At 46.6% G+C, this 11,952-nt stretch overlaps 1 protein-coding gene across 1 annotated transcript; it reads right to left on the bottom strand.

Annotated features, from left to right (window-relative positions):
- Nucleotides 1-8,466: 8,466 nt before the first annotated feature.
- LOC146187588 (uncharacterized) lies at nt 8,467-9,324 on the bottom strand. The gene has a single exon (XM_084608231.1). The coding sequence runs from the start codon at nt 9,322-9,324 to the stop codon at nt 8,467-8,469; it is 858 nt and encodes a 285-aa protein (XP_084464357.1).
- Between the last annotated feature and the right edge of the window lie 2,628 nt (nt 9,325-11,952).

Genomic DNA, 11,952 nt, shown 5'->3' with positions numbered 1-11,952 from the left:
ATAGTTCTAGCTACTAGTTTGATACTTGTCCGGATTAGCGTCGATCTCACATCGGTTGGCCCGTGCGAGCCATTCCCGTCGGCGTCGCTCAGAGGGATCGCTTGCCTTCTCGTACTCGTGAAGACGTATTTTTAGATTAGTGAAGAACCTGCAGTCGCTCTGTCCGATAGCGCCAGCATTGTCTGCGCGCATTACGCGACCATGCAGACGAGGCTGTATGGCAGTGCCATGCTTCGTCGTCTGCTGCCAGCGACAACACCGCGCATTTACCCAGCATGCATCGCTTCATGCAAGTGCCAACCGGAAAGCCGGAAGCGCGAATGATCCGAATTCCCTACAAACAGCAATGTTCTTTGATATTTAGGAGAAGACTAGACTAAAGTGCTCAGCCTGCATCTTTTTTTCGTCGTTGATTCTTGCGTACATGCAGTTTAAACCCCCGCATGATCGAGGTTAGCGTGACCCGACTGAATGGCCAGGCAGCTTTGAAACGAGCGGGAGATATGCATGCGTCGCCGGACTTAGGTACGCGGTAGGAAACGCGCGCTGCAGACTTCGTTGCAGAAGCTGACTTTTGGAATTTTACAGTGTGCGATGCAATTGATCGTTGCTATAACCACGTATCCATGTTCCCACGGCTGGCCTACCCCGAGGCGCATTAATGTTCAACCGTGGATGTATATATATATATATCAATGATCGAAGAGAAAACGGATTTTCATAATATTGGGTGCGAAATCGATAGCTACCAGTGCTCAGTATTAGAGAAATTCTGCCTTGACCATGCACAATTCAGTGTTTCAGGTGTGGTCAGTATCTATAAGTTCGAACAGTTCGCCTTTCAAGTCGGCGGCGGCGCCAGCAATGGACCGGCGGAGCGATATTTCACCCTACACGACTGTCTTGCTAGAAAGCCTACTTAGGCGGCGTTTGACATTCAGCTGCTTTTTGTGGGCCCGTAATTTAAAGCAACGCCTTCAGAAACGCGTTACATGTTCAAAAATATATTCTCTTTAACAGTTTCACTCCAGGCTGTCAAAGCAGGCGGACGCTGATAAAACAGTTGAGCACTCCAGCCGAAACCAAACTTCTGCGCGTCTTTAGAGATCTGTAGAATCGCCTTCAGTTCTTAAAATTGTTGGAATAGGTCACTTTCCGACCGCTCGGACTTAGACCCTCATGACAGCGCTGTCACCGGAATAAGAACCACACCAGACCGAAAGCTTGTCTCATATAACATAGCTAACCAAGGTATACCTTACAGCATTGTGTTGGTTTTTATGGTGCATAAGCGACCAATGCTGCCATGCACCAAGAAGAAGGTTTAATGTATTTATTTTGTGTGTAATAACTAAAATGTTCTTTAGGATGTAGCTTGTTTAGGAACATTTTTGGAAACCAAAAATGCAGGAAATTTGCACGTCGCTCCTTGGATCATTCTGGGATGGAAAGGGATTTGCTGCAAAATTGTACAAAATGTTTTCGTCTTATTTTGTCGAGTCTGGCACACCTAAGGGTAAAATATGGTTTATTGTCAGTTCATCTCCATACTTCTTGCATATTGGTTTGGCCTCCTTCATAGGTATGACGCTGTATGTTAGGTGTGGGTATGTGTTTTGTGAAGATGACCTAAAATGTCTTATATGTTGTGTTTTTAATGACTGCATGATTTTCATTCCTCGATGACTGGTTTGACAAAGTGTAGTTTGTTGTTTATTTCAATGTTTCAAAAATCCTGCATTTCACTCACTTTTCTTTGTACAAGCTTCATGGTATCTTCACGCAGCATATTCACCCTCTGTAATTTAGCATTGCGGCAAGGTAACCTGGTTATTTCTTTTCATCACCTTTCAAGACAGCCGTCCCGATTTCATAAAGTGTAGGGTTTCTGACAACAGGAACTCATTGCAAGTCATAGAAATAAATGAGATCCACAATCATGAGCTATCTAAGGTATGCATTTACATGTCCAACGCTCAGTGGAATGGTGTCAGTACGCTGTTAGAACAGGTCTTGTGGTAACAACAGCCATTGTCTGAGGTGGCCCTTTAATAGGCATTGAAGTGGCATTAAGTGCAGGAACTGACAGAACTCTTGGTCATGTTATGTGAGGATGCTATCCTTGCATGCATATAGGTATAAATTTCAGAATATGCAGTTACCACTTGACCATTTGCCACCAGTTTGTGTGAAAATGTATTTTTCATGCATGGTAACCAGTATGATTAACAGATGAACCCTGTGCGCAAGCCAAACGTGCCACGAGCCAAATGTCATGAGGCCACACAACATGGCAGGAGCTGTTAACTCAAGCTTACAAAGTGATATTTGAAATATGTTCCGGGACGTTTCAACTCCGATTAATAAAGGTTACTCCTAGGCCATGGAGACATGTTTGTACAGTTTGGTTAACTCGAGTCTTACAGAGGTTTATGCCAGGTTGTCTGTCACATAACAGGGCAGCCTAAGACTGTATGCTAATGAGTATATCTGAGATAACAGAGACATGAATTAAGGAATTGTTAATTAAGTTTGTAGCAAAGGGCATGTAAATTAATGGGCATTCACAGTTGGATCTGCAGACAAGAGCCATTAGCGCTGGCGCACCGTAGCCTTACAGGTGGAGATTAGAAGTCTCTCCAATTTTTTGTGTGATCAAGGCTTGTCATTTTTTTCGTTCTCTAGGTGAGGAAGATGTTAAAATGCTAGCATCGAGAATGCCAGAGACCATCGTTAACGAGGATGCTGATCCCAACAGCATAAAAAGAAATTTTATAAAAGATGGGTGACTTGTAATGCTGGCAACAGTTGAAGCTAAAGTAGAAAGGCGTGAAATTGAAATGCAACGAATGCAGAAATATGTTGCGAGACGACCAGTCTGTGGTGTACGACATCTGTCTCCGTTAGTTTCATCAAGTGATTGGCCAAAGCAGATGGGGCTTGTGTTTTTGTGATAAGTGCAGTGTAGTAGCATAGATGCAACCTTGCCCATTAACAATTGGAGTGCAGTAAGTGCATTGTTTTGTTTTTGTAAGACGTTCATAGATAGATGGATTTATTGAAAGGAAAAGGCAGAGAGGTTGGCTGGAATAATTCAAATCTGGCCTGCTACTCTGCACTGGGAAAGGGAAGGAGAGAAGAAAGAAGGTCATGATGGGTGACGATGTGGGAGAAGGCATATGAAATACTTATACAGACACAGTAGCTTGTTTTACAAGCGCGAATCAAGTCCGCTGGCGCACAAAAACCGCAAAGAGCACGCGCTGCCTGGACACCCTTCCCCTTGACGTTCATGGCTTCCATGCAAACATTAGGAGACATTTTCTTCCTAGAAAATCTTTGCTCAAATGTGAATTTAGTTCGCAATGAAACTAGTATTTTCTTGCTATTTACTTTTTCTTGTATACATTAGTTCTGTGAAGGAAACCACAGGCTAGAAGGAAATGTGATGGCATGCATTTTGTTACTTGACCCCGTTGTGCTGGCTCAGTAGTTAGAGTGCTTGGCTGCTGAACCCACAGATGCAGATTTGGTTCCAGCCACAGCAGGGGCATTTCAATAGAGGCGGTACAATAGGCCGTCTTGCACCCTACGGTGCCACTGCATGTAAAAGAACCCCAGGTGGTCGACATTATACCGGAGCCTTCAACTATTGTGTTTCTCATAGTGGCAGTTGTTTTGGGATGCTAAACCATATAGTATAAATCACATCATACTCTGAGTAAGATGCTATTCATGGTCAGTTAATCATACACAAAATGACCAATTTATTTCTTCATGGTGCAGCAGCTGTTGTACAATTTTATTTTAGCCTTCATGAAGAATATCACACTGGATCCACATGGCGTTCTGTCGACCCTTGATATGTGTCACAATCGCACACCCAAGTATGTATTTGTCTAAGGGCACCTGTGTATGCGTGGAGGGGACCGTTACTTTCCATTTGTCAGAACTGAAATGCATGATCCACATCATTCCTGTAATTCAACTGCCTGCTGTTTGAACTGTCCAGTATTGATGCAAGTTTCAAAGAGCTGCAATTAGCAAATTACTTCAAGCAGGTAACCATGCCAAGAACTGCTTCGGTTTCATCTTCAACAACTGTTTGAGAACTAAAATTAGCCAAATGTTGCACAACATAGATGAGAGGCTACAAAATCTAAAAAACGACACATCCTACATGTGGCATGTAAGGTTTCACATCCTAAAGTGACACATGAAACTTTAAAAAATACTGTAGTGGAGAGCTCCAGACTGCACAAGAATGCTGAATTGGGCGAGTTGGTGCATTCGCCTTTTAGGAAACGTAGCGCAAAGACGTGTGTGTTTCCTTCTTATTTGGCTGCCTGGGCTTTCTATTTTGCGTTGACATCTCACAGGAAACCGATGCATTTGCATTTCACCTGTACCAAAGTGCGACTGCCATCACAGGCATTAAACATCACGACCTTGGGGCAAGTAGCCGAACATACCGCTGATATGTATCAGCATGTACGTACATGCTGTACACGTCAACCTTTCCAGCATTAAAGCTGTCACATGCATGGCAGATATTCATTTCAGCTTTGGACTGACACGTTTAAAAGTGTACCATTTGTGTCTCTCTAGCATGACAAACAAAGGAAACTAAGGAAAAACGAAAAAAATGAACATAATAGCACTAGTCATTAACACATAAAGCATATTCCTTCCTTTATTAATGATGAAGTGGCCTTCAACAATATTACAAATACCTGAAAATTTATGAAGGTGCTGTGCCAGGCAGCTATTTTACAGAAGCCTGAACCATTTCACCTGTAGTAATGCGCATCTCGGCGGTGTGGGCTGGGCACTTATTTTTCTGTCCCCTCCAACATGCGAAAACTTCATCAAGTGCATTCCAATTTTCCGAGTTTTGGGCTCTGTTGTGCAGTCTGATAACAAATTGTCGATGACTTATTTTCGTCTGACTGTTGCACAGCGCATGCAAATAAATTACCACTGCACTTATCACTGCACCTAATAAACACTCACATGCACGTGGAATATCGCCGATCATAAACGGACACACTGTTGTCCGTCCGGACATAGGCGCACTCATCACAGCACTCTCGTGGGACGTAATCCGTACATCACAGCATCTCACGGTAAGCACAAACCACACCTCCAGTTGTACAACAAACACGAATGGCGTGATGCTTGGGCTAGAGACAAGCCGGCGGTACCCAGCTTTTTCAGCGCCGCTTGTATATGTATGTAGAACTTGCAGCGCCAAACCTCAATACGAGGAGAAAGCGATGGGTTACGTGACGCATCTCACCACAGATGGAAGTGAGGAAACTTTGAAGAATCAAAACTACATAACGACCGTCGTAGACGTTAATCCACATGATAACGAGGACCAGATGAACGGGCGTGCAGGCCGCGGGCTGGCCGTCAACACCGCGATAACATTCGCTTGCATGCTTGCTACCCTGCCGCGGTCCAGCTCACGTAAACCTATAATCATGCCTTCAGTTCAGTTCAGTCGTTCAGTCGTGTCCGACTCTTCGTGACCCTATGGACCATGTCATGCCACGCTTTCCGGTCTCTCACTATTTCATTTCATTTCATTTTATTACCTTAAAGGCCCCTAAAAAGGGGTGTTACATAAGGGGGGGGCAAGAGCAAAAATACATAATCACAATAACAGGAAAGTTTTGACACTATCGATGAACTGTGGTGTGCAAGTGATGAGAGCAATGTTGTCCGGAAGGCCGTTCCAGTCTGCAGCTGTTCGAGGAAAAAAGGAATTTGAAAACGTGACGGTACGTGCACGTGGACGGGCAACTTGTAGCTGATGGCTGGTGCGATGAGATATGCGTGTGGGGGGAAGAATATAAGGTGCGATGCGCATAGGACTGTGGAAAAGTTTGTGAAATAAAGATAGGCTGGCAATGCGACGACGGAGCGATAAGGGGGATAATCCGGATGCTGTTTTTAAGGAGGAAACGCTGTTTTCATAAGAATACGATGAATGAATAAAACGAGCGGCACGACTTTGAACAGATTCGAGAGCACTAATGAGGTAAGCTTGATGAGGATTCCAAATGGGCGATGCAAATTCTAGTTTGGACCTGACGAATGATTTGTAGGCTAATAACTTTACGTCTTCGGGAGCATGATGAAGATGGCGCTTTAAGAAACCTAGCGTCCTGTTAGCTGACGATATTATGTTAGTAACATGCATACTCCAAGAAAGATCGCTACAAATTGTTATGCCTAAATACTTATATGATGGAACTAGCTGTACGGGAACTTCAGAGATTACGTAAGGAAAAACAAGAGGGTTACGGCGACGGTTAATAGACAAAAGATTACACTTACGTGGGTTAAGTTCCATTAGCCACTCGTTACACCAGTCTTGAACAGCATTAAGATCGTTTTGAAGAGAAGATTGGTCAGCGGTGGTGAGAATAGCACGATACAGTACACAGTCGTCAGCAAACATACGTATGTTAGATGTTACGTTTGAGGGCAGATCATTAATGTATATTAGAAAGAGTAGCGGGCCAAGCACAGACCCCTGGGGGATGCCTGACGTTACTAAGAGTGAGTTAGAGTTCACATTGTTAACGGAGACAAACTGAGAACGATTAGTTGAGAACTCTTCAATCCACTTCAATATATCGGGGTGTAAATTTAATCGGGAAAGTTTTATCAGTAGGCGTTTATGAGGTACTTTATCAAAAGCTTTAGCGAAATCTAAAAATATGACATCAGTTTGTAGGTTAGAATCAAGGTTAGCATGCAGGTCATGAATGAATGTAGAAAGTTGGGTCTCGCAGGAGTAACCTCGGCGAAAACCGTGCTGAGCAGGATGGAAAAAATCGTTGGAATCAAGAAATGCCATGATGACATGTTCCATGATTTTGCAAGGGATACTAGTCAGCGAGATGGGACGGTAATTTAGCGGTGAGTTCTTGTTACCTTATTTGTAGACTGGAACAACATTCCCATGTTTCCATTCTTTGGGCAGTTGACCTGTGAGGAGTGACTGAGTGAATAACAAGCACAACAGGGATGAACATATATCTTAAGTGTTAATCAGTATTTTGGCACTGATATTGTCAATTCCAGCCGAGGATGAAAGTTTAATGTTTTCTATTAGTGACAAAATTGCTGTTGAAGAAAATGTAAGAGAGGGCATGGTATCCTGGATAATAACCGGGTTTGAAGGAAATATCGGATCTGTTTCATTGGTAAATATGGATGAAAAGGCTGTGTTGAACATATTGGCGCATTCAGTTTCACAGATGGTAGCACCTGATGCGTCGGTGAGGGAAATAGTGTGTGTGTGCTGGGGGTTAATGACTTGCCAGAACCTTCGGGGGTTAGTAGTCAACATTTTGGGCAGATCGGTATAGAAAAACGTGCGTTTAGCTTCTCGAATGTTTAATAAATACGTTTTTTCAGCTGCGTAATATTTGTTCCAAGCGTTTTGACTAGGGCGTGACTTGGCCGAACGGAAAAGACGCTTCTTTTTATTTTCAAGACGTTTGAGTGTGTTTGTGAACCAAGGGTTTTGAGGGTTAGTTCGTATATTTATGTTGGGAATAAACCTGTCGACCAAATCTTCAATTTTCTTCTTAAACATGAACCAGTTTTCGTGGACGGATCTTTGATGAAAGTTAAATTGGAAACCTGGTAAAAATGCACGAAGTTCATTGTTTCCCTTTATCGTAAAGTCGGATTGTTCGCTTACATGTTGCGCGTGAAGATGGTTTAATCGTGAAGTCGGCATGTATGACTTGGTGATCGCTGATACCTGGTAGATAGGTGATAGAATGAACGTATTCAGGGCTATCCGTTAATATTAGGTCGAGAATGTTAGCGCAGACATCCGTTACACGGGTTGGTTCGGATATTAGTTGAACGAGATTAAAATTAAGGCAAACGTCAAGAAAGTCATTAGCATCCCTGTTACCTGTAGCGGTTAGATTATGCCAGTCGATACTGGGAAAATTAAAATCTCCGAATAGGATAGTGCATGTGTTAGGGTGCTTGGTTTTAATTTCATTTAATGCGTGATTAAGTTTTTGAGGAAAGTCTGGGCTGCTAGGAGGCCTGTAGCAAACGCCTATCACAACTGACTTTGGTGAGGCATGACACAAGACCCATAATATTTCAATATCCGATGAAAGGTGAATGGCCGTGCATGATAGCTCCTGTGCAGTTGCAATAAGTACCCCTCCCTCCCCTTCTATCTGGACGATCTTTACAGAAAACACGGAATTTGGGCAAGTCGGCAAGGACTTCACTATCAGAAACGTCACTACTCAGCCACGTTTCTGTCAAGATTAGTAGGTTGCTGGAGGATGATGTGACGATATTGGAAATAATGTCGCGCTTTGAAATCAAACTTTGGATGTTAGTAAAGATCGCTGACAATGAAAGTGCTTGTTGTGCATGTTTAGAACAGCCTGTCGACTGGTGATGAGGGGGTTGCTATTTTACCTCTTTTACGGTTTGTGAGGATTCATCGAACGTGTATCGTTTGGGACCAATGTGTAAAGTTTTGAAGCGCAAGGAGAACTTGTCGGTTACCGATCTGGAAAAGGCTACAAGATGTTTGCGAGCGTTACGTACAGGAAGGGAAAAATCTTCGCCAATACTGTAGTCAGTGCCTTTTAGTTTGGTGCCTAAGGAAAGGATGTTTTCTTTGGTTTTGGATGAGGTGAATTTCACGATAATCGGCCTTTTACGATCAGTGGAGTGGCGTCCAAGGCGGTTAGCACGCTCGATTAGATTAGGTTCGATGGAAAAATCTAGTTGGGTGGAGCAATGGCGAATGACTGTTTCTTCCGAGTCTGCATATGTTTCAGCGGGGTTAGTGTCGGGTATGTTGTAAAATATGAGGTTGTTGCGACGAGAGCGATTTTCAGCATCGTCCATACGTGCTTCCAGCTTGTCAATCTTGCAGGTAAGTTCAGAGTTCAGAGTTTTCAGGGCGTCTATTTCGGAATGGAGAGTGGAAAGTAAAGCGTAGTGTGATTCCAGAGCGTCCATGCGTTTGTTTAAGTCGCTTAAGGTTGTTTCAGTAGTCTTCAGTTGTATTTTAATGTCCTGTAGATCGCAGATTACTGTAGCTTGGCCGGCAGTTAGTTTCTGGAGCTCGGAAAGTACGCTGTCGGTATGGTCGGGGCCGGAGTTAGTTTCAACATCCCCTGACAATAGCAAGTGAAGACGGATAACACGCAAACATTCGGCAACAATATCACAGCAGCACTGAGGGCTCGGCAGCTGCATTAAGAAGTAGTTACTGTTTTTTTTAGCAAATAGGGAAAACTTATTACTAACCTGCATTGTGAAAAGCAGAGGATTAGTAGACTGCGCTGTCGCACAGCTACCGAGCCCACAGAGCGGCGGTGATGACAGCATGCTCTTTATAAAGATCAGATGTGTTGATGTTCCTGGTGATGGGACTGGCCAATGAAGATCCTCGAGGACATACTCTGGCGGCGGTGAAGGCAGGTGCAACAATGGTGATCGCGCAGGTTGACAAAAAATTTCATCTTCATGGCGCATCAGGGTCACGGGAGAGACGGACGTGCAGGCTGCAGACGGCACAGCGGCGAGAAGCAGGTGAAGTGCGAGGGTAAATACCTGCATTGTGAAAAGCAGAGGATTAGTAGACTGCGCTGTCGCACAGCTACCGAGCCCACCTAACATCGCATAACTTCAACTGCAGTGCCTCGAGGATGCCATCTAACCATCGCGTTCGCTGCTTACCCCTTCTCCGGCGACCCTCAACCTTTCCCAACATCAAATCTTTCTCCAGCGACTCCTCTCTTCTCATCAGGTGACCAAAGTAGCTGAGCTTTAACTTTAGAATTTGACCCTCCAATGAGCAGTCAGGGTTTATGGTCGACAATATCGACTGATTTCATCTTCTGGCAGTCGAAGGAACTCTCAAGAGTCTTCGCCAGCACCACAATTCAAACGCGTCAATTCTTCGGCGGTCAGCCTTTTTCACAGTCCAACTCTCGCATCCATACATCACAGCTGGAAAGACCATAGCACGAGTTATACGGATCTTGGTTGGCAGACTAATGTCTCTGCTCTTTACTAGGCGGTCAAGGCTAACCATTGCTCTCTTTCCCAGAAGCAGGCGTCTCCTAATTTCATGGCTGCAGTCTCCTTCTGAGGTAATCTTGGAGCCCGAAAAGAGAAAATCTGTCACAGCTTCCACTTCTTGTCCATTGATGCTCCAGGACTTAATAGGGCAAGACGCCATGATCTTTGTCTTTTTAATGTTCAGTTTAAGCCCAAACTTCTCACTCTCTTCTTGTACGCGCATCAGAAGTCTCTTGAGTTCCACTTCACTTTCTGCCATTAAAGTGGTATGATCCGCATATCTAAGGTTGTTGATACATTTTCCAGCAGTCTTCACTCCAGCTGAAGACTCGTCCAGACCGGCCTTCCTCATGATGCACTCTGCATATAGGTTGGTTGGGGTTGGTTGGGGTCTTTGGGTTATTCTCGGGGCGGGATACCGGACACGGGTTATACCGGCCTTAATTCGCGGCGGCACTCTTGGTGTCCGGGGGGAAGGGGAGATGGGATGTTTGGAGGGGAGGGGGGGGTCATCGTCGTGGAGTCGCTCTCGTCGTCCTCGTCATCGGCTCCGTCGCCAGCGCTGTGGCCAGCAGGTCAGCAGGCCCGGTGGTGGGCTACAGTCTTGCAGCCAGGCCGGACTCCTCCAGGAAGGCCAGCAGGAGCCGGTGGGCTGCCAGGGGGCTCCTGGCCGGGAAGAGCAGGTGGTCCTCGGTGGCAGCAGGAAGTCCGAGGGCCCGGTAGCCTGCCTCCATCTTGCGACGGTGGTGGGAGTGTGCCGGGCACACACTCCACCACTCCACCACCAGGAGGTGCCCCAGCGTTCCTGCATTACCGCAGGAGGGGCATGCTGGGGAGGGGGCCCGGCCATGGACATACAGCTCCGTGGGCGTCCAGGAGCCTCCGGTGCGGAGGCGTAGGAGGAGAGCTCGCTCCCTGCGGGCGAGCTTGTCGGACAGGCGGTGGAATGTCCTCCCCTCGGCGATCCGCCGATCGGGGTGCAGGGCCCTCACGGCCTTCTTGAGGGGGAGCCTGGAAAAGTCAAAGGCAGATACATGATTAATCATACTTACCTGGTCGGAGTGGGCCGCTTTGGCAAGTGCGTCGGCCTCATCGTTGCCCTGGATGCCCACATGGCCCGGGATCCAGTGCAGTGAGATGACGAAGCCGGCATCCTCCAGGGCCTGGAGGCGCGCTCGTAGGTGGCAACCGATAGCTGGAAGCAGGGCGGCTTGCGCAGGAGCTGCAGTGCCGGCCTCGAGTCGCACAGGATGGTGTAGAAGCCTGGGGGCTGACCAGTCTCCAGGAAGTCCGCTGCCAGGTGGAGGCCCGCCAGCTCGGCAGCAGGAGAGCTACCTGGAAAGGAGAGCCTGCAAGAGCTGGACACCCCACCTGTGGGGCCGTCATAGCCGCTGCAGCCTGGGCCGTGGAAGGCAGGACCGAGCCGTCAGTGAAGAGGAGGGTGCTCCCTTTGCACTCTTCAATCAGGGCTGCAGCAGCCTGGCCCAGGGCAGCAACTGGGGAGCGGCGCTTGCTGACCCCCTCCAGGTCAAGGGTGACCTGTAAAGGAGGACGTGTTGGTGGAGGAGGGAGGATGGAATACCCTGGGGCATCTCTGATGAATTCCTTGTATACAGCCGTCAGTTGCCCCATCCGTGAATGGGGGGCGCTGCACAGCCGTGCCAGGAGGGAAGCTCCATCAGGGGCATGGTGAAGGCGGTCCACGTGAGTGAGGCCTCTCTGGAGGAGCTGCAGGGTCAGGGGGTAGACACCGGCTTCCGCCAGTGTTGCCGCAATCCTAGAGCACTGCGTTGCTCCCAGCAGGCGTCGGATCCATTTTATGCGTGCTCCGTCCAGGATGTTCACTCTGGTGGGCCT

The sequence above is a fragment of the Amblyomma maculatum genome, chromosome 6 (assembly GCF_055883805.1).
Source record: "Amblyomma maculatum isolate TAMU_Amacu chromosome 6, ASM5588380v1, whole genome shotgun sequence".
Taxonomy (NCBI): Eukaryota; Metazoa; Arthropoda; class Arachnida; order Ixodida; family Ixodidae; genus Amblyomma; species Amblyomma maculatum.
This window is presented reverse-complemented; position numbering and strand designations above follow the sequence as displayed.